The 22,037-nt window shown below is 42.6% G+C and overlaps 1 protein-coding gene across 4 annotated transcripts in view; it reads left to right on the forward strand.

Annotated features, from left to right (window-relative positions):
* Positions 1–22,037, forward strand: part of SDC2 (syndecan 2) — a 119,389-nt gene that overhangs the window by 86,770 nt on the left and 10,582 nt on the right. For all 4 annotated transcript variants that reach the window (XM_017341450.4, XM_089336351.1, XM_089336352.1 and 1 more), the window contains exons 2-3: positions 14,116–14,227; positions 21,796–21,929. In XM_017341450.4, the coding sequence (XP_017196939.1) occupies positions 14,116–14,227; positions 21,796–21,929 (246 nt within the window). The remainder of the gene's footprint in view (positions 1–14,115; positions 14,228–21,795; positions 21,930–22,037) is intronic.

Raw genomic sequence — 22,037 nt, forward strand, 5'->3', positions numbered from 1 at the left:
TAGGAAATTAAGACATAGCAGGTAGACCAGGTGGCTTGCATTCCCCCCAAAGAGGGGTTTTCTCATGCAAACCTTGCCACTAGTTGCTTTACAGAACAGACAAGAGTGGGATGGTCCATTAATTTAGGAAGGATGAAGATCCTAGACAGTGGACGTTTGTAGAAAACGGTATTCAGTTTACCACAAAGGCCTTAATGGCTTACTACAAAACGGATGGAATCAGTGAATAATCGTATTTTATTGTTGGATTTCCATGAAGAAAAAAATCCTTGAGATGATCTGAATGTGTTTTGGACTCACAACAGTTTGCTTTTCTTTATCTTCCGTGGATTTAGAACACAAATGTGTCTTTTATGAAATGGTGCATAGGAATGTGGGTTTCAGTGGACACTTCTATCACTAGTAAATTACCATAAATCAGCTATATTTGGGGAAAAGTAATAATGATATATTACATGCTCTTTGTGTTACCAGTTGTCAAAAATACATCTTAATTATTAATTTTGAATTGAGCTTGTGATTTTCTGTGTTCAAGTTCCGCTTTCCCCATCATTCTCCGCAGCCCTTAAGGATAGTAGTATTGCAAGTTGAACTGCCCTAATAGCAAAATATGAGCTACAAAATGGTTTGAAATGCTCTGAAATCCACTGATAGGATACTCAAAAGGTTTCAGATTTGGGGACGTTTCAGATTCTGGATCTTCAGAATAGGAATACTCCCCTGGTAAAGTCTATGCAAATATTTCAAAACCTGAAAAACTTCTGGTCGCGACGACGTTTTTGGATAAGGCATATTCAACCTGTATACAATTCTGTCACCACGATTTCAAAATGTCTTCGTGTGTACATTCTGATGCAGATGGATCAGAAAGAAAGCAGAGCTGGCACGGATTGGGTTCCCCTTAGACTTTTGAAGTCTTTGGCTACATGCCAGTTTGCACAGCTGATCCAGTCTTTATTGTTGGTGGAAAAAAATACTGTTGTGCACCACTGTCCTTTCCTTCTCTTTTGGCTAGCCCATAACTGTGATCTTCAGATAAAGTATTTCTCTATGTTAGCATACCAACAGCAGCACTTGACGTGAGGCATTTGTAATGTATCCTGTGTGATTATCAATAAACTCCTCCGTGGGAAGAGCATCCATGTGCCTAAGAGTTTATGCCCTGCCCCCAAGCCCAGCAGTGCAGCTTGAGGGAGGTTCCCTTTCCCAGGGAATTTCATGCAGGATTTCTGATAGATTTCGTAACAGACTCTAATCCCTGTCCGTAGTTTTCTGCTTCCTCCATCAAGGAAGCCATTTCTTTAAAAGCTGTTTGCCCTTCTTCATTTACTTGGTTTAAAAGTTTGATCAAGAGCAATTCTTTTTTTTTTTTTTAAAGGTTCATTTTATTCGTTTGAACGTCAGAGTTACACAGAGGAGAGGCAGAGAGAGAGAAGTCTTCCATCCAATGATTCACTCCCCAATTGGCCACAATGGCTGGAGCTTCTTCCGGGTGTCCCACGTGGGTTCAAGGGCCCAAAGACTTGGGCCATCTTCTACTGCTTTCCCAGGCCATAGCAGAGAGCTGGATCAGAAGTGGAGCAGCCGGGACTTGAACTGTTGCCCATATAGGATGCTGGTGCTTCAGGCCAGGGCGTTAACCCACTGCTCTACAGTACGGTCCCAAGGGCAATTCTTTTATTCAGTAAGAGGCAAGGCAGGGCCTAGGGCTGTGAGTCCTGGGCAGAGTCCGGGTGTCTTTCCAGTAGATCTCAGGAATGTGAGTAATCCTTTGGGCACATCTTTGGGTGACTTGGCACCAGGTATTGATGGCCCACCATTCACAGTTTTTCTAAACTCCAGCTTTGAAATCAGGAAATCAGGGTCTCATCACCTTTGGATTGATCCTCTCTGTTCTAGCTTTGTTGCTTTTGTTTAGGGTTTTCGAGAGTTGTTTTTTTTTTTTTTTTTTTCTTTAAGATTTGTTGAAAGTGCTGACACATTTTCAATCTTCGAGGATTAGGAAACAACTAGAAAATGTTATCTTCTTTGTTTTAAAAGCCCTCTTGGCTCACATAGTCACTGTGTCAACTTACGGGCTTTCCTGTGGTCAGCAGGAGAGGCTCCCATTCCCGGCAGACAAGGTCAGTGGAGTGGACCGTCTGGAACAGTGTGTGACACCTGCAGGTGTGTCTGGGCACAGGGCTCAAGGGCAGCCATTGGCCTCTCCTGGCTGGTGTTAAGCCGGAAGAGTGCTTGTTCACTGGGAAGTCAAGCAACCCCACCTTGAACTGGAGTGGCTGCCTCCACTTGGCATAATCCAGGAGCAAGGGGGGTAGCCAGTGAAGATGGGTAATCAGTCTCAGGAAAATGTAGCACCTGGAATCCTATGATTAAATGTGCATTTTATTAGACCTTTTGCCTTTGTGACCCCAGGGGACATGGATCAGCTGTGCCTGAGGACTATTCTGTGATTCACTGGCACTTTCCTGAAGTCTGAAGTTATGTTAAGTACTTCCCATAACCCATGTACTTCCATGATGGTTTCTTGCAGGGGTGGGGAGTGTCCGGGCCGTGGGCCGTAAAAAGCCCACAAAATCATTTGGTCTGGCCCTGCCAAGACGACCGCAGGCGGGACTTGAAGTTCAATAAATCTGTAGCAGGCTCATTTTTAAGTTGATAATTTTGTATGGCCTGCAGATGATATTATAAACACCCAGATGGCCCTTAGCCAAAAAAAAGGTCCTCTGAGTCTTTCAACAGGTATGTATAGACACACACGTGAGAGACCTTCAAAAGAGTCATATGAAGAATGTACACCATGAAAAACTACACACCTGTTTCCAAAAGGTTTTGTACCAAAATAAACTCATCTTTTAATTCCATTTTCCAACAGCTTTTTGAAGTACCCTTATATGTTGCAAAAGTATAACATTTATACCAGTTATGAAAGAAGTCACCCACAACCTATTGCGCTAACCAGTTACCTTTCTTCTTTTTCATCTTTTAAAAGGATTTATGTATCTGAAAGGCAGAGTTACGGAGGGAGAGAGAGACACAGTGAGATTTTCTATCCACTGATTAATGCTTGGCCAAATTTTTAAGAAATCTAAATATTAGAAAATATTTTTATGATTTAAAATTTAATGTGTTAATATAAAGGTTTTCCTTAGTGCTCTGTGGTATATGATTTTTAATGACCATGTTGAGAAAATTAATGTATTAGGCCTAATCATCACCTATAGCTACCCCCTATATTTAGGATGTCTGAATAATTTAATGTGGTAGTAAACACCTAAACTTTGCTTCTTTCTTTAAAAAATATTTATTTAACTGGAATTAAATACTTAAAATGCTTTTATTGATTTAACAGACAGAGGCACAAAGATACAGAGATCTCTTATCTGTTGGTTTACTCCCCAAGTGCCAGCAACAGCTAGGCCTGTCAAAGCAAGGAGCCTAGAACTCATTCTGGGTTCCCATGTGGTGGCAGGGACCCAACTATTTGGAGCCATCACCTGCTGCTTCCCAGTGTTCACATTAGCAGGATACTGGAATCTGGAGCGGAGCCAGGACATGAACCAAGGCTCGCCTGTCCGGGATGTGGACACCCCAAGCAATGTCTTAACTGCTGGGCCAAATGCCCACCCCACTTCTTTTTAGAGTATTTCCGTAGGATACTACCTGAGAGAAGAATGCTTGCCTAATGATATAAAAGATTTTATAGCTGCTGCTGCTGCTTGTTTTTGTTTTTTGGTTTGTTTGTTTAAGGTGTATTTATTTATTTGAAAGGCAGAGTTACAGAGAGTCAGGTCTTCAACCCACTGGTTCACTCCCCGCGTTCCTGGGAAGGATGGTGCTCAGCCAGGCCAAAGCCAGGAGCCTGGAACTCCACTGTAGTCTCCCACATGGGTGGCAGGGGTCCAAGTACTTAGACCGAATTCCACTGTTTTCCCAGGTGCATTAGCAGAGAGCTGAATCGGAAGTGGAGCAATCAAGTCTTCACCCAGTGCCCATATAGGATGCCAGCATTGTAGGCTTAACCTGCTGCCCACAGTGCTGATCTTTTACAGCTTCTTAAAATGCACTACCAATGTGATCTCCAAAGGGGCTGTACCAATTTCTATTATTTGAGATCTTTTAAATCATCAGGCTTGTCTTTACAGGCCAGCTGTAGAGGGTCCCCTGTCCCTATACTTTCAGCCTGTGCCGTTCAGGCCCAGTTGGAGATTCCATCCATCTGACTAAGGACTAAGGCAAGCCTCAATCCCAGGTTTTTTGTCCAGCTGTGAAGCCACAGTCTGCTCTCTGCACCCAAGGTCCTTTCCAGCTCCCTGTCCCATAAGTTTCCTGTGGCAGTCTGCCAGCCCCATTCCCCCACCCTAATGTGGCAAATATTTGTGAAGCCTAGAATTGTAGCAGCTGAAAAACCCTTAGAGTGAATTATTAAATCTAAGCCAGAGCCTATTGGCTTCCTATGCTTTTGACTTGAAGTCTGTTCCTTTATGATAGTTTTTACAAAACACTACTGAATAAGAAATAAATTCCAAATATCTCACACCCCCATCCCCCATCTCCTGCCAAACTCCACCAGGAAACAGAATCTCATTACTTGAGGTAGAATTTATTAATACTGACCCTCTCCAGCACTGGGAACTTTTCAGGTTAGGCTCATACAGCTTCTATTTTTACTCTAGTCTAAACTGTGGTCGTATGGATAGCAAAATAAATGCTGGACTATTCTAGTTTGGAAGGGGGAGAGGCAGCAGTGCTTGTAATAACATGGCTGAAAACCTCTTGCTTCCCTCTGTTTGATATTCCAAAAAAGGAAGAAGGCACAACGTGGAACACATCTGTAAGTGATGAACATTTTCTTTTTGTGTGTCATGCATATTCCACAGAATCCACTCATAGTCCCCGGGCTTGTTTTAATAGACGTGGCTTCAGAGAGTCCTGATTCTGTTGCCAACAAACCTAATTCAGGACAAAGCTTGCTCCCCTCTCTCTGGATCAGGAGTCTGAGTCCAACACTGCACACAGAAGTCAGGATTGTCAGTCTGTTCAACTTTTGTTTTGGGGATTTTCTGTGGTTGCCTTTTTCCTTATTGCTGAAGGGGAACAATTTATGGAAGGGTATTTGTTCATAAATACATATTGATGAATTTTGTAATGCACTTGTTTTGACATTTGAAAGTTACAAAAGAGCAGAAGGTGGAAATTCTCTTCAGCTGGCATGTTTTGCTTTTAATTAGTTATCTCTGTAATTAGTCTAGGCTACAAAGCATGACATGTGTCAAGAATTTGGGTGCAAAGGTTTTGATTTCTTTCTGTTTGGTTTATTCAGTTAAGAGCTCTTCACCATGAGATGGTGGTTTGTAAAAAATGAGGAAACTGAATCATAAGGGATTTAGGCCAGTGATGTGACTACTAGTAGATAAGCATAGGAAAATACTTCAAAAATTTCCTGAAAAATTGAATTAAAAATTTATTTTGGTGCAAAAATCTGAAATTCATGCTTATGAGAGGGTTTTTAAAAGCTCATGGAAATGCATATTATGAAAAAACTAGGCATGGATTTCAAACTTTTTTTTTGCCCTGAAATAAACTTTTTTTTAAAGCTTCATTTATTTGAGAGTCAGAGACAGAGGCTGCATCCCCACTAGTTCACTGCCTAAATGCCCACAACAGGTGGGCCTGAGTGGGACAGCGTCCCAAAGCCAAACTCAATCCAAGTCTCCCACATGGGTTGCACGAACCCAGTTACTTAAGCTGTAACCTGTTGCCTGCTAAGTTTAAGTTCTACACTGGCAGGAAGCTGGAGTCAGGAGTGGTGCTGGGAGTAGAATCCATGTATGATGTGAGATGAAGATGTATTAACCACTAAATTTATGTTTTGATTCCATTTTTCCAAGAACTTTTTGAAGTACCCTTGTATACTCAGTGAGTGTATGTGATTAGGGCTGCTCATTGTTACCAAGTTCTAGGTTACAGAGAAATGAGACTGGGTGATTCACATCTCGCTTTGTGTGTTTTAATACTTGGGAATGGGAGAAGGATGCCTCCTTCTGTTACATAACTGTATAAAATCTGTCTTGATCATCATATCTGACACACCATTCTAAAATTACCCTACAAACCACTGACTAAGCAGGAAATTTTTCTGTAGAATATGTAGACGCTTTGAAGAAAATAGTTTTGTAGTAGCAGATACACCAGTAGAAATACAGGGAGGCACCTTTTCTGAAGTTGATTATATTGAGTCATCCATACCAGTTTATGAGCCACATTCTCTGGCATGATTTTCTATGGTGAGGGGGGTTACTGTGCTATCTGTTACATTGAACATTTTATTTAAGGAAGATTTTTTTTCTGAGTTTTATTGGCTTAGGATATATGATCACTTTGGTCCAATTCAGATCTTTTTTAAACAAAGAGGAAATTTTCTACAGTTAAGTACACTAACTCAGTGTTAGCTTTTTAAAACACGAGCCACTTAAATTTCTTCAAGACTAGTGCCATGCCTAGCCCACTGGGGACTTTATTTTTTTCTTTTTAATTTTTACTTATCTATTTGAAAGGCAGAGAGCCAAAGAGAGCCCCTGTGTGATAGTTCGTTTCCCAGATACTTGTGATAGTCAGGGCTGGGCCAGGCAGAAGCTAGGATGTGCGAATTCAATCCAATTCTCCCACATGGGTGGCAGATTCAACTACTTGAGCCATCACCTGCTGCCTCTCAGGGTCTGCACTGGCAGGAAGTTGGAGTCAGGAGTTGGAGCCAGGTATCAAATCCAGGCAGTCCAATATAGTACACGGACATCTTAACAGCCAGGCCACATGCCATCTCTGGTGACATTCTTAAGCAGTCAGAAGTTTGTTCCAAGGTCACACTTAAATTTCCTGGCAGTCTTCCTTACAGGGTAAGGCTGAATTCCAGCTTGCAGTTTTCAGAGAGACTAAGTGAGAGAATGTTGATGTCTTCTTGCCAGATGGGGGATAACCAGGTAACTTCTTTAAAGGGCATGGTTTTTTCGTTTCCCTAAGCCTGGATTCAGCCTTCAGAGAGCTAGGACTTCTGCTCTTTGTTGACTCTGTGCTGTATGCTGGTTCCTAGAGGATGGGGGGACAGGGCCCATGGCATCAGACCTGCCCCTGCGTCTGGAGCCTCTGTGAGGAGCCCTCACTGTGAGAGGAGAGATAAGACACCTACTGAGCGTGAGGCATCCAACAGGAAAATGCAATGTCGGGGCTGAGTTCCAAATGACTAGTTGAGACTTTAAGGCCTGTAAATACACTCATGTGTCTCTCGGTGACAGGAATACATTCTGAGAAAGGCATCCTCAGGTGATCTCATGCATTATACAGATATCAAAGTATTCTTAGGACAGTCTAGATGGTATAGAGCCCATCACTCCATGTTGCTCCATAATACAATCAAGAGATGCATGAACAAGATGTACAGGGCTGCAGCCTGCAAAACACAGCATACTGTTTTGTTTTTTTAAATAATTACAGGTTTTTTTTTTTTCAAAATAATGATTTTAAAAAGTGCCTGTGTATTAAATACATAAGCCAGTAGCACAGTCATTTATTGTCATTATCAAGTGTACAGCATCACTTATGGCAGAGAAATACGTTTGTTTACACCAGAATCACCACAGACACGTGTAGTACATTGCATTTTGGTATTATGATGTTAGCTGTAGTGTCACTGGGAGCATTTTCAGCTCTGTTACAATCTGATGAAACCACTGTTGTATGTGTGTGTCTGCCATTGAGCGAAATATTAACGTAGTGCATTTCTGTAAATGCAGTAGGAATTATGCCATCTTCCAGACCATGGTTTGTTTCAAAAGTTTCATGGAAGTCATGAGATTTCTCCAAAATTGCCTATGAATTGATGTTTTTATGGCTAGTCCAGGCATCCTTGTGCCTCACATTTTACACCCAGATAGGATTCTGCCTTCATATAACCTGTGGTTATTTGGTTCCCTCCCCACACCCCAGAATTGGATTTATTTTCCTGACGCGTATGAGTAAATAGGAACGTCATTCTCCACTTCTTGGAAGGTATATAAAGTGTTTCTTAAGGAGGCTTTATTCAGTTTCTAGGTAGTTAATTAAGGACTATTACAGTCATTTGAAAGAGTTCTGAACTTAAGACCTCTCTTAAGAATTCCTTAAGTAGGGGATTTAAGAATTTTTCTTTCATGTGTGACCTCATCTTTGACCTTGGCTTTTTTCCATGGATGATTTGAATGTAGTCCAAGCACGTCCAGGACGGTAGGGTAAGCCAAGGAAATTGTTAGGTACCAGATAATTCTCTGTAAACGAACTCTTAAAATAAGTGCCTGTAGGTACAGCTTTCTGTTCTGGTAACTCAGCCTTATCTCCATAGTCAGGAACAATAAACACAGGGTTCTTTCCTTTGGTTACCTTTTCAGCTTGGATGGGGCACCTGCTTGTTGGAGATGAAGGCGTTTCTAAAATTAATGAATGGCAATTGGTGTAGCTGGCTTCAGGCCTCCTCCATGTGGGGAATGTGCAAGATGTGAGGCAGAGAAGAAACTGTTAAGCCAGAACTCTACAGATAACTCAGGGTTTTTTTCTCCATCTGTGATGCCAAGAATGCTAATTCTGAAAGATGCTAAATGGATAGTCCAGGGAGAGAATTTCCGTCCGTGGTCAGAGTTTGAAAATGCTGGATTAAGCAAAGTTCAACATGGCTCTTCCTTGCAGTTCTTCCAGGGCCTTTATTAAGACTATGTGTGAATCACAAAAACACACAGGAAGGAGGTAGAGTCCAGGGCATTGAACATTCTCAGTGGCACACACTCCAAGGTCCAGACTCCTCACTCTTGAGCTATGTGACTTCAGGCAAGACTCCCCTCTTGGTCTGCAGTGGACATTGCTGAGATGATTAAATGAGCCAATTCTTGTAAAACACTTAACATAAAGTGCCTGGCACATAATAAACACTTGACAGTTAGCTGCAGCTAATCCTTGTGAACCTGAGGTTGAATAGTCCCATAGCACCCATGTTGTGGGCCATTGCAGTGCAGCGGAAGGAGCCCAAGCTTTAACTTTGGCCATGACCTGGACCAGATTATTTTCAACCTCTTTGCCCCCATGCAGCTCCATTTGTTCATTTTGAATGAGAGATAATCCTGATGCCCACATTGTCTAGTCAAGTTCAAGATTATATGTTCCTTTGGGCTATACTTAATGCCTGTATAGGCAAGTCCAGCTTAAGGGTGGGTATATTTTCTCTGGGTGACTATATGGGCAAGAGAAAATTTTAGCTGATCATTATTGCCTTATAATGTATGTTAGCTATTAGTAAAATGGTTTACTAAGTCACTTATAGAAAGATAAGTGAAGTTACAGCTTGCCTGGAACTCTAATCACCATGAAGTTTTCATAGCTGAGTCTAAATCAAGGCTGGGCCTGTCTCTGTCTTAAATCTAAAGGCATCATCTAGGTGGCTCATCTTCTCTGCTCTGATGCAGAATTTTTTTTATTAGGCCACATGGTTATTTAATTTTTAGGTTCAAAGGCAGATTTTCTGAATGTTGGATCTTGGGGTCTACAGTCTCCGATATTAGATTTTCTAGTTCTGGTTTTGTTTTGAATCCAAGTTTAAGCCATCAAGTAAATTTAACAGCTACTGCTTTGAGCTTTAACTGTCTTGAAGGCATTTGGAGGGCATCTACTGAGTGGGAGAGGCTGTATGCCTCTCACGGAAGACCTCAGATTTCTAAAACACAGAATTCCACACTGGCAGTTGGAAACATGACATTTGTTCTAAGTAGGCTGTACCTACATGAGAAAAATCAAACTAGATTTGTACAGTTGCTTTCCCACAAATTGTCTTTGCTGAGAAAATGGACAGGATTGTGATATTTCTCATCACTAAAACCGAAATAGGCACACTTGATCTTTTATGCATTGAAACAACTTTTTCTCTTTTTGTTTTTATTACAGACACCCTGTAAGTTTGGTCAAAATCTGCTTATCAAAACCTAGTTTTATCCTGCAGCATGGAAGACCTAGTTCACCTTGCTTTCCTTAATTTCCCATACTTGAAGGAATTTATTTCCTCTTGGCGGGGGGAGGTTGTGAAGGATATTGGTGTCACCAAATCTCTCAGTGTTTTGTGACTTGGAGATTAGGGCTTGGGTAGAGGGAGTGGCAACACTGAAAATGCAGGTAAGAGAACTTACCTTGTGGTCAGAGAACTTCCTTCCCAGCTAAGGAGGTTATGTCATCCTGTAGGCGACATGGAGCCAGTACAGGGTTTGTCACAAGAGCTGATGTGACTGTGTTGGAATTTAAGAGTGGATTCAAAGACAGCAACCTGGACAGAAGTTAAGTATGAAGGCTTGAGCAATGGTCCAGCCCAATATGATGAGATTGCTGATGCTGTGGGGTCCAGAGGAGGGGTGGGATTAGGAGATAAATATGTATCTCGCCATCTTTCTGGATGTTGTGGGGATAGAAGACTGAGGAATGTAGTCTTAGGGGCACGGAAGGGCTGAACATGGCATAAAGCAGGGCTCCCTCTCTCTGTCGGCACTGGGTTGTCTTCTCTGCCCTGCCTTGCTGCTGTCCACAGCTTCCCTTTGCTCTCCTGTACTCCTGTCTTGCATCAGCCAAGGTTGGGGGAGGTCTGAAAGATCAGCTTTGTTTTTTTTCCAACTTGTACTCTGAACCCTGTTAGCCAACAGTATTGGCACTGCCTCATGGTCACAGTCAGTCCCAAATTAAACAACCTCCTTATGAAATCCTACAGGTGGGCTGTGGCTTTGTGCCTCTGAGTGTTTCCTCCCACTTGTTTTGGTCCAGCAGCCATGCTCTGTTGAACAAGTGAGAAAGTGCAGTCCGTGTCCCAGGGTTTTCTGCTCGGTGGGGCCAACCACAAATGTGGCCAAGTGTAAATCAATAGTTGTGAGCCATCTCTGTCTATGGCCTTCAGGAAGGCACATCCTGTTATCCCAAGGGAATGTTGATGCATGATTTTCTTCTCCAAGCATGTTAACTACAGAAATCCTTTCAGTCCAGAGTGCACAGTCTTCATAAAATGAATTTGTCATGATTGGAAAAGTGTTGTTGTTGTTAGGGGAAAGATAACAGAGCTATTCTTTGAGCACTGTATGCTCAGAGTGCAAAGGCCCCTGCTTACTATTAAATTGGATTTCCTGGGGGATGATTTTGGTGATGCCATGTTCTTGGTGCTCCTGAAATGACAGTGGGAGAGAACTTTTTTAGTTTGATGGCAAAATTATTTGCACTGCATTGGATTCAGAGAAACAAATACGGAGCTTTCCTCAAACACATGAAACGTAAGAGTCAGCCCCGGGACCACCCTGGAACTCCTCAGACCCTAAGTGGCTAGCAGCCAGCTGGCTTCCCTAGGCTTGGCAGTTACCCCCTGAGGAGCCGCTTGTCCTGGGGAAGTTGGTTGGCTTGTCAGGATGCCCAGTGTGGTTGAAGTGTGAGGTGACTAGAATTCTCTGGGAGGCCATTTTGGCCCATTTGTCTGTTGCTATAACAAATGTGTTAGTTCAGACAACTGGATCATCTGATGAGTAGAAATTCAGTCTACACATAGGGATTAACTATTCATTGTTACCCTTGCCACAGCTTCTTTGACAGAAGCAAGGGGAAAATAAAGTCACTCAGTGTTAAGACAGGGGAAAATGATTTCTAATATGTAAAGAGAATCCCTTGTTAATTTGGATTAGGTTACTTTATTAGATATGGTACAACGTCTGAAAGTTCAGAACAGATGATTTCTGACTTAAAAATCGGGAGATTTTTACCTGTAGGAATTCTAGCAGTCTTGGGACATGTGCCAACTCAGAAGCCAAAGCCAAAGGCCAGTTTGGTTTAAGTAATTGCAGCTGGCAATTATGGCAGTATTTATTGCATGCCATGCACTTTGAGAGGAACAGAGAACACAGACCTGCTGTCCGTGAGTTATCTTGGCGAAGAGGCAAGACAAAGACACATGAAACAATTCCAAATAATAGTGAAAGATTATGTCTTAAACTGTTCATATGCACAAAATCTGAACTAGCACAGTTTGTAACTGCAGGACATGTCAGGGCTACAGAAGTCTGTTTTGAGAGAAAGACAAGATTTGAGGGAGAAAACAAGAAGATCCTCCAGGTGAAGGTAACAGGACATAGTTTATTATTTTTAATGAATGACAGAGAAAGAATGAGAGAAAGATAGAGGAAAGACAGAGGAAGAGATTTTTCATTGGCTGATTTCACCCCCCGAATGAACCAGGAATCTGAAAGCCAGGAACCTGGAACTGGGTCTCCCACATGGGTGCAAGGGTTCAAGTACTCGGCCCATCTTTTGCTGCCTTCCTAGGCACACTAACAGGGAACTGGAACAGAATCAGAGCAACCAGGACTGGAACTGGCACTCCAATATGGGATGCCGGTGTCACACGCAGTGGTTTTACCCACTGTGCCGCGACGCTGGCCCCAACAGGACACAGTTCAAAGCAAGCAGCACTGAGATTGGCTTTTAGATGGGAGCACAAACAGTGGTTCAATCTGAGTAGTGTTTGCTGAGCAGCCACTGCACAGCAGGCACCATGCTTTAAAGATGAATGAGGTACAGTCCTCAGCCTCCAAGTCGCTGACAGTGTAACAGGGGTGAGTTAAGTTGGTCGCCAATCTTGGAACACAGGTGTCTCCATTTACAAGCTTTGGGAATTACAGTCTGGAATGGTGCTATCCTTGGAAATGGCACATAGGGCAGCCACCGATTGCAGAGTTGAGCTCCACCTGTTCCAGCACATTCTTGGCTCAGGGTGGTCACTCAGTGGCTGCAAACCAAGCCACTAGAACAGCAGTCCCTAAGAACCTGTTGGTGTGACAGCACCAACGAAATAGCCTCCCATGCTTTTCTGTCATTAGCCTAGTGGGCTCAGGCTTAAAGATATGTCAGCCTGTCTTGCCAGCTGCCCAAGAGTGAGAGAATAAAGTGGTGCTGTGGTGGGAGGGCCGGGCCTCTATCCTCCCAGGAAGGTCCAATTACAACCGTTGCTGGAACAGAAGGTCTTATTTTAAGAAGAAATCTACTCGATGCCAATGTAGTCAGGAAAACACTTTAAAAATAATTTCTATTAGGAATACACATTCAATATGGTCTTTAAAAATAGGACAATAATGAATGTTGCCTGTTTCTAAACACAAATGTCATTTAAGTGCTGCCAGTTTGCTTTGTTTGTTTCTGGGCTCTTGTGAGGTTCTGATGATAAAAGTGTACTTACTAAAATGACTTTAAAAATTATACCTCTGTCTGCAATTCAATGAAGTGACTCCTTTGGCAGGATTGGGTTGAATTTCGATAAACTCTTGCTGAAGAGTAAAGAAACTATGGAGCTGCTCTACTTAGCAGCTGATCCCTCTTCATATGCAGTGACCAAGTACCAGTAATGCAAGAAGAATGTGCTCTCTGGGTTTATCTGTTTTTGTCATTAAGGCTCCGCTAAGCTCATGAGCCCTTAATGCGGGCTTACCAGGGCTCTTGCCCTTGTCAGATGAGCCTTGCAGGCACTGCACACCATGTCACGCCTGGTGTCGGCATGGATCTGGGCTGTGGCAGAAAGCTCCTGACTGCCGAGCAACAAGGGAGCACTCATCTGTAGTGATAAAGCCCTGTGCATAGCCAGGCCCGGGAGCTTTTGGTATCCCTTGTTGGATCCCTAGGTAATTATTTAGCCTTTATATCCATGCCCAAGAAAGTCTTAAGCGATCTCAGTGTTCTTATAGTGTTTCCAGATAAGGAACCCCATCTGCAACAGAAAGAATGCCTGAGCTGGCTTATAACCAGCATGGGGATGATAGAAACTTAGACGAGAGGAGTGGAGTGGAACAGAGTGGGCTCCTGGTGGGTGCTCCGGTCTCCGCACTGTCTCCATTCCACTGGGTTAGGCCTCATGGGCATTAGTCCTAGATTTAATGCCAGTTGTCAGGGTGTCCTGGGGAAGGCAGTGATCGGAGATGTGGATTCAGAGGAATGGAGAGAAATCACTACAGTTTCCACCTGAGCAGGGAGATAAACAGGCAGGTCCCTTAATCTTTCACCATCCTGAATCCCTCATCTTTCCTTTCTCAGCGAGCAGAGCTGACATCTGATAAAGACATGTACCTTGACAACAGCTCCATTGAAGAAGCGTCGGGAGTGTATCCTATTGATGACGATGACTATGCTTCTGCGTCTGGCTCGGGTAAGGCTGGCTCCTTCGAACTGCTGGGCGCCATTCTGTCTATACGCACACACATTTCACTGTCCCTCCCTCAGGGAGACGGGCAGGAAGCACTGCCAAAGTGCCAGCAGTGAACTTTCGCTCTCCACCTCTCTGGGCTGGATTTCACTGATCCTCCGACTTCTCACTTATAAAATGGAAAGTAATAAGCATCCTTGTCACATAGAGCTGTTACGATGATAAAAGGAATTGAATTAGAATTTGGGTGCTTGGTACACTGTTTTCTACCAATGTTAGCTCTAGCTTTTTATGGTTTTTTTTTTTTTTTTTTTTTTGTTTGTTTGTTTGGTTTGAAAAACAGAGAAAAACAGAGAGAGAAACTTCAGACAGACAGACAGACACAGTTCCGGTCCCATGTTTCATACCCCAGATGCCCACAATAGCTGGAGCAGGACCAGGCTGAAGTCAAGAGCTATGTATGAACTCAATCCAGATCTGCCATATGAGTGACAGGGAGCCAACTCCCTGAACTATCACTTCCTGCCTCAGGAGGGAGCCAGAATCAGGAGCCAGAGCAGGGGCTTGAACCCAGGTACTCCAACATAGGGTGCAAGCATCTTAACTACTAGGCTGCAAAGACCATGTGCCAGCTTTTAATTTTATTATTGAGAACTTCAGAAGGATGTCATGGAAACCCTTCAAGCAATGGCTCAAACACTAGTTTCATAAAACCACTTACTTACCCTATGTTAAAGATTATAGATGAGACCTATACATTATGCATTGCATATTGCATATATATATATATATATATACACACACACATAGTACAATGCTCTAAAGTAGGAGGGAAAATGTAGCAGCCAAGTAAAATGTTAATACAATGATATTCTCAACTTGCTTGGTGTACCAGGGTACTTCAAAAACTCTGGAAAATGGAATTAAAATACAAGTTTATTTTGGTGCAATTATGTTTTGAAATCTGTCATCTTTTTTATTTTTTATTTTTTAAAGATTTTATTTATTTGAAAGTCAGAGTTACAGAGAGAGGAGAGGCAGAGAAAGAGAGAGAGAGAGAAAGAGAAAGAGAGAGAGAGAGAGAGATGTCTTCCATCTGATGGTTTACTCCCCAATTGGCTACAACAGCCAGAGCTGCACCGATCCAAAGCCAGGAGCCAGGAGCTTCTTCCAGGTCTCCAACAAGGGCCCAGGGGCCCTAGGACTTGGGCCATCTTGTGCTGCTTTCCCGGGCCATAGCAGAGAGCTAGTTGGAAGTGGAGCAGCCGGGTCTCGGGTCTCAAACCGGCGCCCATATGGGATACCGGTGCCCCAGGCCAGGGCTTTAGCCCGCTGCACCAGCGGGTTACTGGCCATCTGTGTTATTTTTTTTTAAAATGATTTATTTATTTGTTTGAAAGAGTTAGAGAGAGAGAGAGAGATCTTCTATCTGCTGGTTTACTCCTCAGATGGCTGCAATGACTTGGGCTATGCCAGGCTGAAACCAGGAGCCAAAAGCTTCCTTTAGGTCTCCCATGTGGTACAAAGACCCAAACACTTGGGCCATCTTCCGCTGCTTTCCCCCAGCCATTAGCAGGAAGCTGGATGGGAAGTAGAGCACTCAGGACATGAATTGGGATGTGTTGCAGGTATTGGCTTTACTTACTGCCCCACAACAGTAGCCCTGAAATCCATGATCTTTTAAAAGTTTGTGGAAAATACATGTTATGGAAAAACAATAAATGGATTTCAAAAAATTTTTTTCCCAAAATAAACATTTTTATGAACTTTTTAAAGTATCCATCACATTAGGTATCTGTTACCTTTGCAGTGCTACAGAACAAGCCACCCAGAACTTCATGGCGTAGAGCAAGATTCATTCATCTAATTCATTATTCTTCATGCTGGTGATGTAGGCTGGGCTCACAGGGCTTCTTCACATGCTGGTTGTCAGCTGCAGGTCGGATATGCAGCCTTGCTGTTCTTGGCCGGACTCTCTCATATCCCTGGGACTGCTGAGCAGACTTGGCACTGGTCGACATAGTGTCTCATCCTCCAGGTGGCCAGCCATTTGTTCACAGGGAGAGAGGCGGGTACCTCAAGGTAGCAAGTGGAAGTGTGCAAAGCTTCTTGTAGCCTGGGCTTATAACTTGGCCCGGTGTCATTTCTGCTGTGTTTCATAGGTCTCAGCAAGTTGGAAGGTCCACATTTCAGTGGAGGACACTACAAAGTCACATGTAGAATCAGTGGGTACAGGAGGGATAAAGACTTCTGGTCATTTTGCCATCTACCATACTTGGTAAATATTTTACCTGTGCCAGAAACAGCCCCCAAGAAGCTGAGAAAAAGGGAGAGCTTGTACACTTGTTTAATTAGTGGTCAGGCTGGGAATTTGTGGTCAGCAGCATTCCAGGGAAGTTTATCCAGACTTTCCTCTTTTTTTAAGTTTATTTATTTGAAAGGCAGAGTTACAGAGAAGGAGAGACAGAGCGAGAGTGAGGGATATCTTCCATCTGCTGGTTACTGCCCAATGGCCACAACATCCAGGGCTGGACCAAGCAGAAACCAAGAGCCAGGAACTCCACCTAGGTCTTCAGTGTAGGCGGCAGGATCCCAGGCACTTGGACCATCTGCTGCTTTCCCAGACACCTTAACAGGGAGCTGAATCAAAAGTAGAGCAGATAGAACTCCAGCCAGCACTTATATGGGATGCTGGTGTTTTAGGTGGTGGCTTAACCTGAGCCGCAAACTGGCCCCTATCCAGACCTTCCATACTTGGGGTTTTTATTACAGATTTGACAGATGCTAAAGGCTAGTCTGAGCTTAGATGTCTGGCAACCAGATTGACCTAGGCTCAGAATGACCCAGAACAAATTAAAACAACTGTGTCTTTGATAGAGATCTAACCATATAACAAATGAATGTTTTAAGCTGGAAAATGGCAAGTCTGAGAAAGACAAGCGTGGTGGTGGCTGACCTAGTAACGATGAGTTTACAATGCAATCCTAATGTAAAAATAGCCCCAGTTATTCCTGGGAGAGTGATATATATCACACACGCAGTGAGTGTGAGTGTGAGAAGAGTTGTTTTCTATTGCCCACAAGCCTATTAATATCTTTCACTCATGGCACCTCTTTAATTTTATCACCTCAAAAGTGCTGTGTAACTGTCATTTTCAAAATATCTTAGGAAATAATAAATACAGGTACTTCTTAAATCTTAGGTTCTGAGAGTTATTAGGGATCTGTAAAGGTTGTCTAAGTCACTTTAATGACTTTATTGATGTTCTGAAGTTTAATTTAAAGAAAACTCTCCTGCCCTTCCCCCTCATGCAGGTGAAAGGCAGTTGGAGTGGATCATTTGAAATCCAGGATTTGTAGTCAGATCAACCTGTGGCTTACATGTGGGCCAAGGTTGCTTCTGTTACAGCTCTAGCCTAGGGCAGATGGTGATTGTGAAAAAGTGAACATCCTTGACATTGGAAAGCACCTGTGCTGTATGCCAGATATTGCTTTTCAGCTTACTACTTACAAAGCTATGACTATAATACATGAGATGTTGTGTGCCAGGCACTGCTCTAATCCTTATAAGCATCCCTGTAAGGGTAGGTTCTACAGGTTGAGTATCTCTTATTCAAAATGTTTGCAACCAGAAGTATGTCAGATTTGGTTGTCTTTTTTTTGGGGCGGGGGAAATACTTGCATGTACACAATGAGATATCTTGGGGCTGGGACCCCAGTCTAAACAAGAATTCATTTATGTTTCATATACACATTATGCACAAAGCCTGAAGGTATTTTGTCAATGCTTTTAGTGCACTTGTGTTTTGACCATGACTTGTCACATGAAGATAGGCATGCAGTTTTCCATTGTGACATCATGCTGGTACTCAAAAAGTATCAAATTTTGGAGCATTTGAGGTTTTCGCAAGAGGGATCTCCAACCGGTATTATTGTTTCCATTATCCAAGATTCCAGAAATATTTAAGAAAATATTTATTTGAGAGAGATAGAAGCATTCCCATCTGCTGGTTCAGTCCCCAAATGCCCACAACAGTTGGGACTGCACAGAGACTGAAGCCAAGAACTCTTTCATATTACTTGAACCTTGACCACCATCTCCCACTATCCGCATTAACAGGAAGCTGGAGTCATTAACCAGATCTGGGAATTGAATCCAGGCACTCCAATGTGGGATGAAGACGTCTTAAGCGCTAGGTCCTAATACTACTACAAAGGGGATTAGGTTTCAACATGTGGATTTTGGGCAGACACCAACATTTTCAGACCATAGCATAAGCAGAAGAAAATGTTATTTAAAAACAATAAAAAGGAGGTAAGCATTGTGGTACAGCATATGCCATATTGGGATTTCCTAGCTTGAGTTTTATCTACTCTACTTCCAACATAGCTTCTGCTCATGTGCCTGGGAGGCAGCAGATGATGTCCCAGGTACTTGGATCCCTGCAACCCCTGTGGGAGACTTGGGTGGAGTTCCTGGATCTCAGTTTCAGCCTCAGCTGTTGGAGCAGTTGGGGTTTGAACCAGATCTCCATCTGATCCTCTGTCTCTCTGCCTTTCAAATAAATAAATAAATGTTTTTAAACCATAATGAGATGAAATAGAATGAGCAGTTCTATGCTGGAAAGATGACAGAAAGCTTCAGAGAGAGCTGCCTTGATGGGATGAGCAGGGACTTCAAAGGGGAAGACAGGCTTTGTGGTGAATATTTCAGACAGAAGAGCTAGAAGATAGGGAGAAGGGAGAAGTGATCTAGGGGGGCTCCCAGGTTTCTGGTTTGGGCAAGAGGGTTACTTTTCTTCTTAACATTAGTAAAAACAGTAGCCTAGCTCCTTGATGCAGATTGCTCCACTGGCTCAAACTTAACAAGGCTAACTTGAAGAATTTTTGGCTTTACAGGTCTCTTCTCGCACATAGATCATCCCCAGTCCTAGTTTTCTGACTCACATTTGGAACTCTTGGGCAGCAAGGAGTCCTTGGAGCAGGTGTTCAGCTAGCAGTTAAGATGCCTGCATCCCATATCGGAGCACCTGCATTCAGTACCCAGCTCCGGCTTCATGCTAATATAGACTCTGGGAGGCAACAGTGATGGCTTAAGTAGTTGGATCCCTGCCACCCACATGGGAGACCTAGATTGAATTCCCAGCCTTGGCCTGGGAGTGAAGCATTAGGAGAGTGAAACAGTGGATGAGATCACTCTGTCCCACCCCTTGCTTTCACTCTTAAATAAATAAAATGTGCTCTTAAGAGCCCTTAATTGGAAAATTTTATTTTTCATTGAAATTTCACTCTTTGTAGAAAAACATTCACTGTAGGAACAAGTCAAGTATGTTATATATGTCCAAAATGTGAATGGATAATCAGGCTAATATAAAAAGAACAGTGTATTTCTGGAACTATCGTTAATGACTTGTTTTTACATTATATATGCACAGAGTACTTCCAAATATATATCATGTCTGTTTGGTAACATGCAACTCTGAGTTGTTATTATACTACTTTACAGGTGAAGAAACTAAGACTCAAATAATTAATACTTGCCCAAGATTATAGAGCTAATAAATGCCAGAACCATTACTGTATTTGTTTTTTCTAATAACAAACCCTATATTTATTCCAATATGCCCTGCCATTTCTTCTACATAATAAAAAATACTATATTCTGAATGTGAAGAAGACAGTCAACAAATTAAGAAATGAACCATGGCCATTGCACTGTTCCCAGCATGTTATCTCTTGCTTCCAAACTGTTTATTGTGTTGAGGCGATTCTGTGAAAAATACTCATTCTTTTCAAGAATTTAGAGGTATTCATTATTTATTCTTGTGTGAGGAAGCAGGTTAGTTTGAGTTTATTTTGAGTTGTTACATTTCTGACAAATGATTAATTTAAAAGCTGTATTTATTTGAATGTTAGAATTCTTAAATGCTGTTCTGGTAAAAAATCAAAAAGTGCCTGGGTGAAAAGTCATTAATTAATCACTTGTTGAACAAAAACCAGATCAGAGTCCATTATGTCTCAGAAATTGTGCTTGGTGCTCTAGCTGCAAAACAGGTAACCATCCTTTGGCCTGATGGAGTTTCCAGTCTGGTAGGAGAGTTATTTGTCTAACTGCTTAATCAGTAAACAAATAAGTGAGTAATTACAAATTTGTGTTAAATGCAATTAAGGTAAGGAAGATAATGCTAAAAATGATATGATAAAGAACTCTGACCTAATACAGAAGGCAGGTCTTCCCCGACATCTGGTGTGAATTAGGAATGAATTAAATGAGGGCTTCAGCCGATCAGGGAACTTAGACGACACCAAGGACAGTGGTGCTCAAGGAAGCAGAATAAAGAAGCTGGGGCCAGACTACACAAAGCTGGGCTGCAGCATTTTCTGTGTATCCTAAGAACCATTGGGTGCCAATGTAAGAGTTTTAAATGGGGGTGATGGGGCCACACAGTCAGTTTGTGAGCAGTGAACTGGACTATAAGGGCCTGTTAGGTGGAAGACAGATATGGAGATTCATGTCCCAGAACTGTAGAAAGGTGTTACAGTGCAGAGATATTAAGAAGGTACAGCCAGTAGGACTGGGTGAAGGGGAAGTTAGAGTCTGAATATGTAAGAACAGAGTTCCAGCCTCTGCCAGGGGGAGAAGACTGGTTTGTGTGGGTTGAGGAGGAGAGAGCCTAAATTCTGTCTTGGACAAGTTAGAGGTGTATAATATTTTGAGTCATTCAAGTGAAAGTGTCAAGTAGGCTTTTGGATATATGAATCTGTGTTAATCTGTTTTTAGATGGTTTATTGAAGCCGTGAGCATGGGTGAGGGAGAAAGTATAAAATAAGAGGCCTATGGCTGAACCTTCAGGAACTCTGATAACTGATGTCCAGGTAGAGAGGGAATAAACCTGCAAAGGAGACTTATAATAGCCAGAGAGGTAGGGGAAAGCCAGGAAGTCACAGGAGCCCAGAGGAATACGGAGTGTCAAGGAGATGGCAGTTGGCAGTGTCCAGTGGTCCAGGAAATTCTATTAGTTGGGGAGCACTCTGAAACTACTATTACATATGGCAATGTAGTGGACATTTGGTGACTTTAGGCAAACAGGATGACCAGTGTGGTGATAGGGAAACGCCAACTGGATGGAGAAAAGCAGAGTGGAGCAGTTGATGGGGACAGGAGCAAACCAGTGTCCACATGTTCATTGGAAAAGAGAGAGGGCAGGAGCTCACCATGAGACAAGGAGTCAGTTGTGAGAAAGTTTTCCTTTCCTATGTTTGTTTTGTTGTGTTTTTAGAATGGGAAAGGGAGCATATGTCAGTATAGACAAGAAGATATCTCATTGAACAGGAGAAATTGAACATGGCAAGTGAAAAGAGAGCTACTTGAGATGTTCAGAATAACAGCATTCTAGAAAAAAACTCCAGGGCACCTCTAGCTGCCTTTGAAGTCAGTTTCTTCAGGGCAGTAAAGACCAGAGAAAGGCTTGTGCTAGTTTCTTAAGGAGTCAGTATTTTCAAAGAACATGGCTTTGTCAGTAACAACCTTCGATCATGTAGAAATCAGCTTGACTTCCCTTATTTTTCCAGGAGCTGATGAGGACATAGAGAGTCCAGAGCTGACAACATCTCGACCATTTCTAAAGATACCATTCACTAGTGCTGCTCCCAAAGTGGAAACCACAACACTAAAGATACAAAACAAGATGCCCGCCCAGACGAAGGTGCGTTTTTCCTTGCCTTGTGTCATCAGGTCATCAGGTCATTGTAAATGCTCCTCTTTTCTCTTTTTTTTTTTTTCTTTCTTTTTTTTTTTTTTAATTGCATAGAAC

This window comes from Oryctolagus cuniculus, chromosome 6 (assembly GCF_051225735.1).
Source record: "Oryctolagus cuniculus isolate XC-2025 breed Fujian yellow rabbit chromosome 6, ASM5122573v1, whole genome shotgun sequence".
In the NCBI taxonomy this organism is placed as follows: domain Eukaryota; kingdom Metazoa; phylum Chordata; class Mammalia; order Lagomorpha; family Leporidae; genus Oryctolagus; species Oryctolagus cuniculus.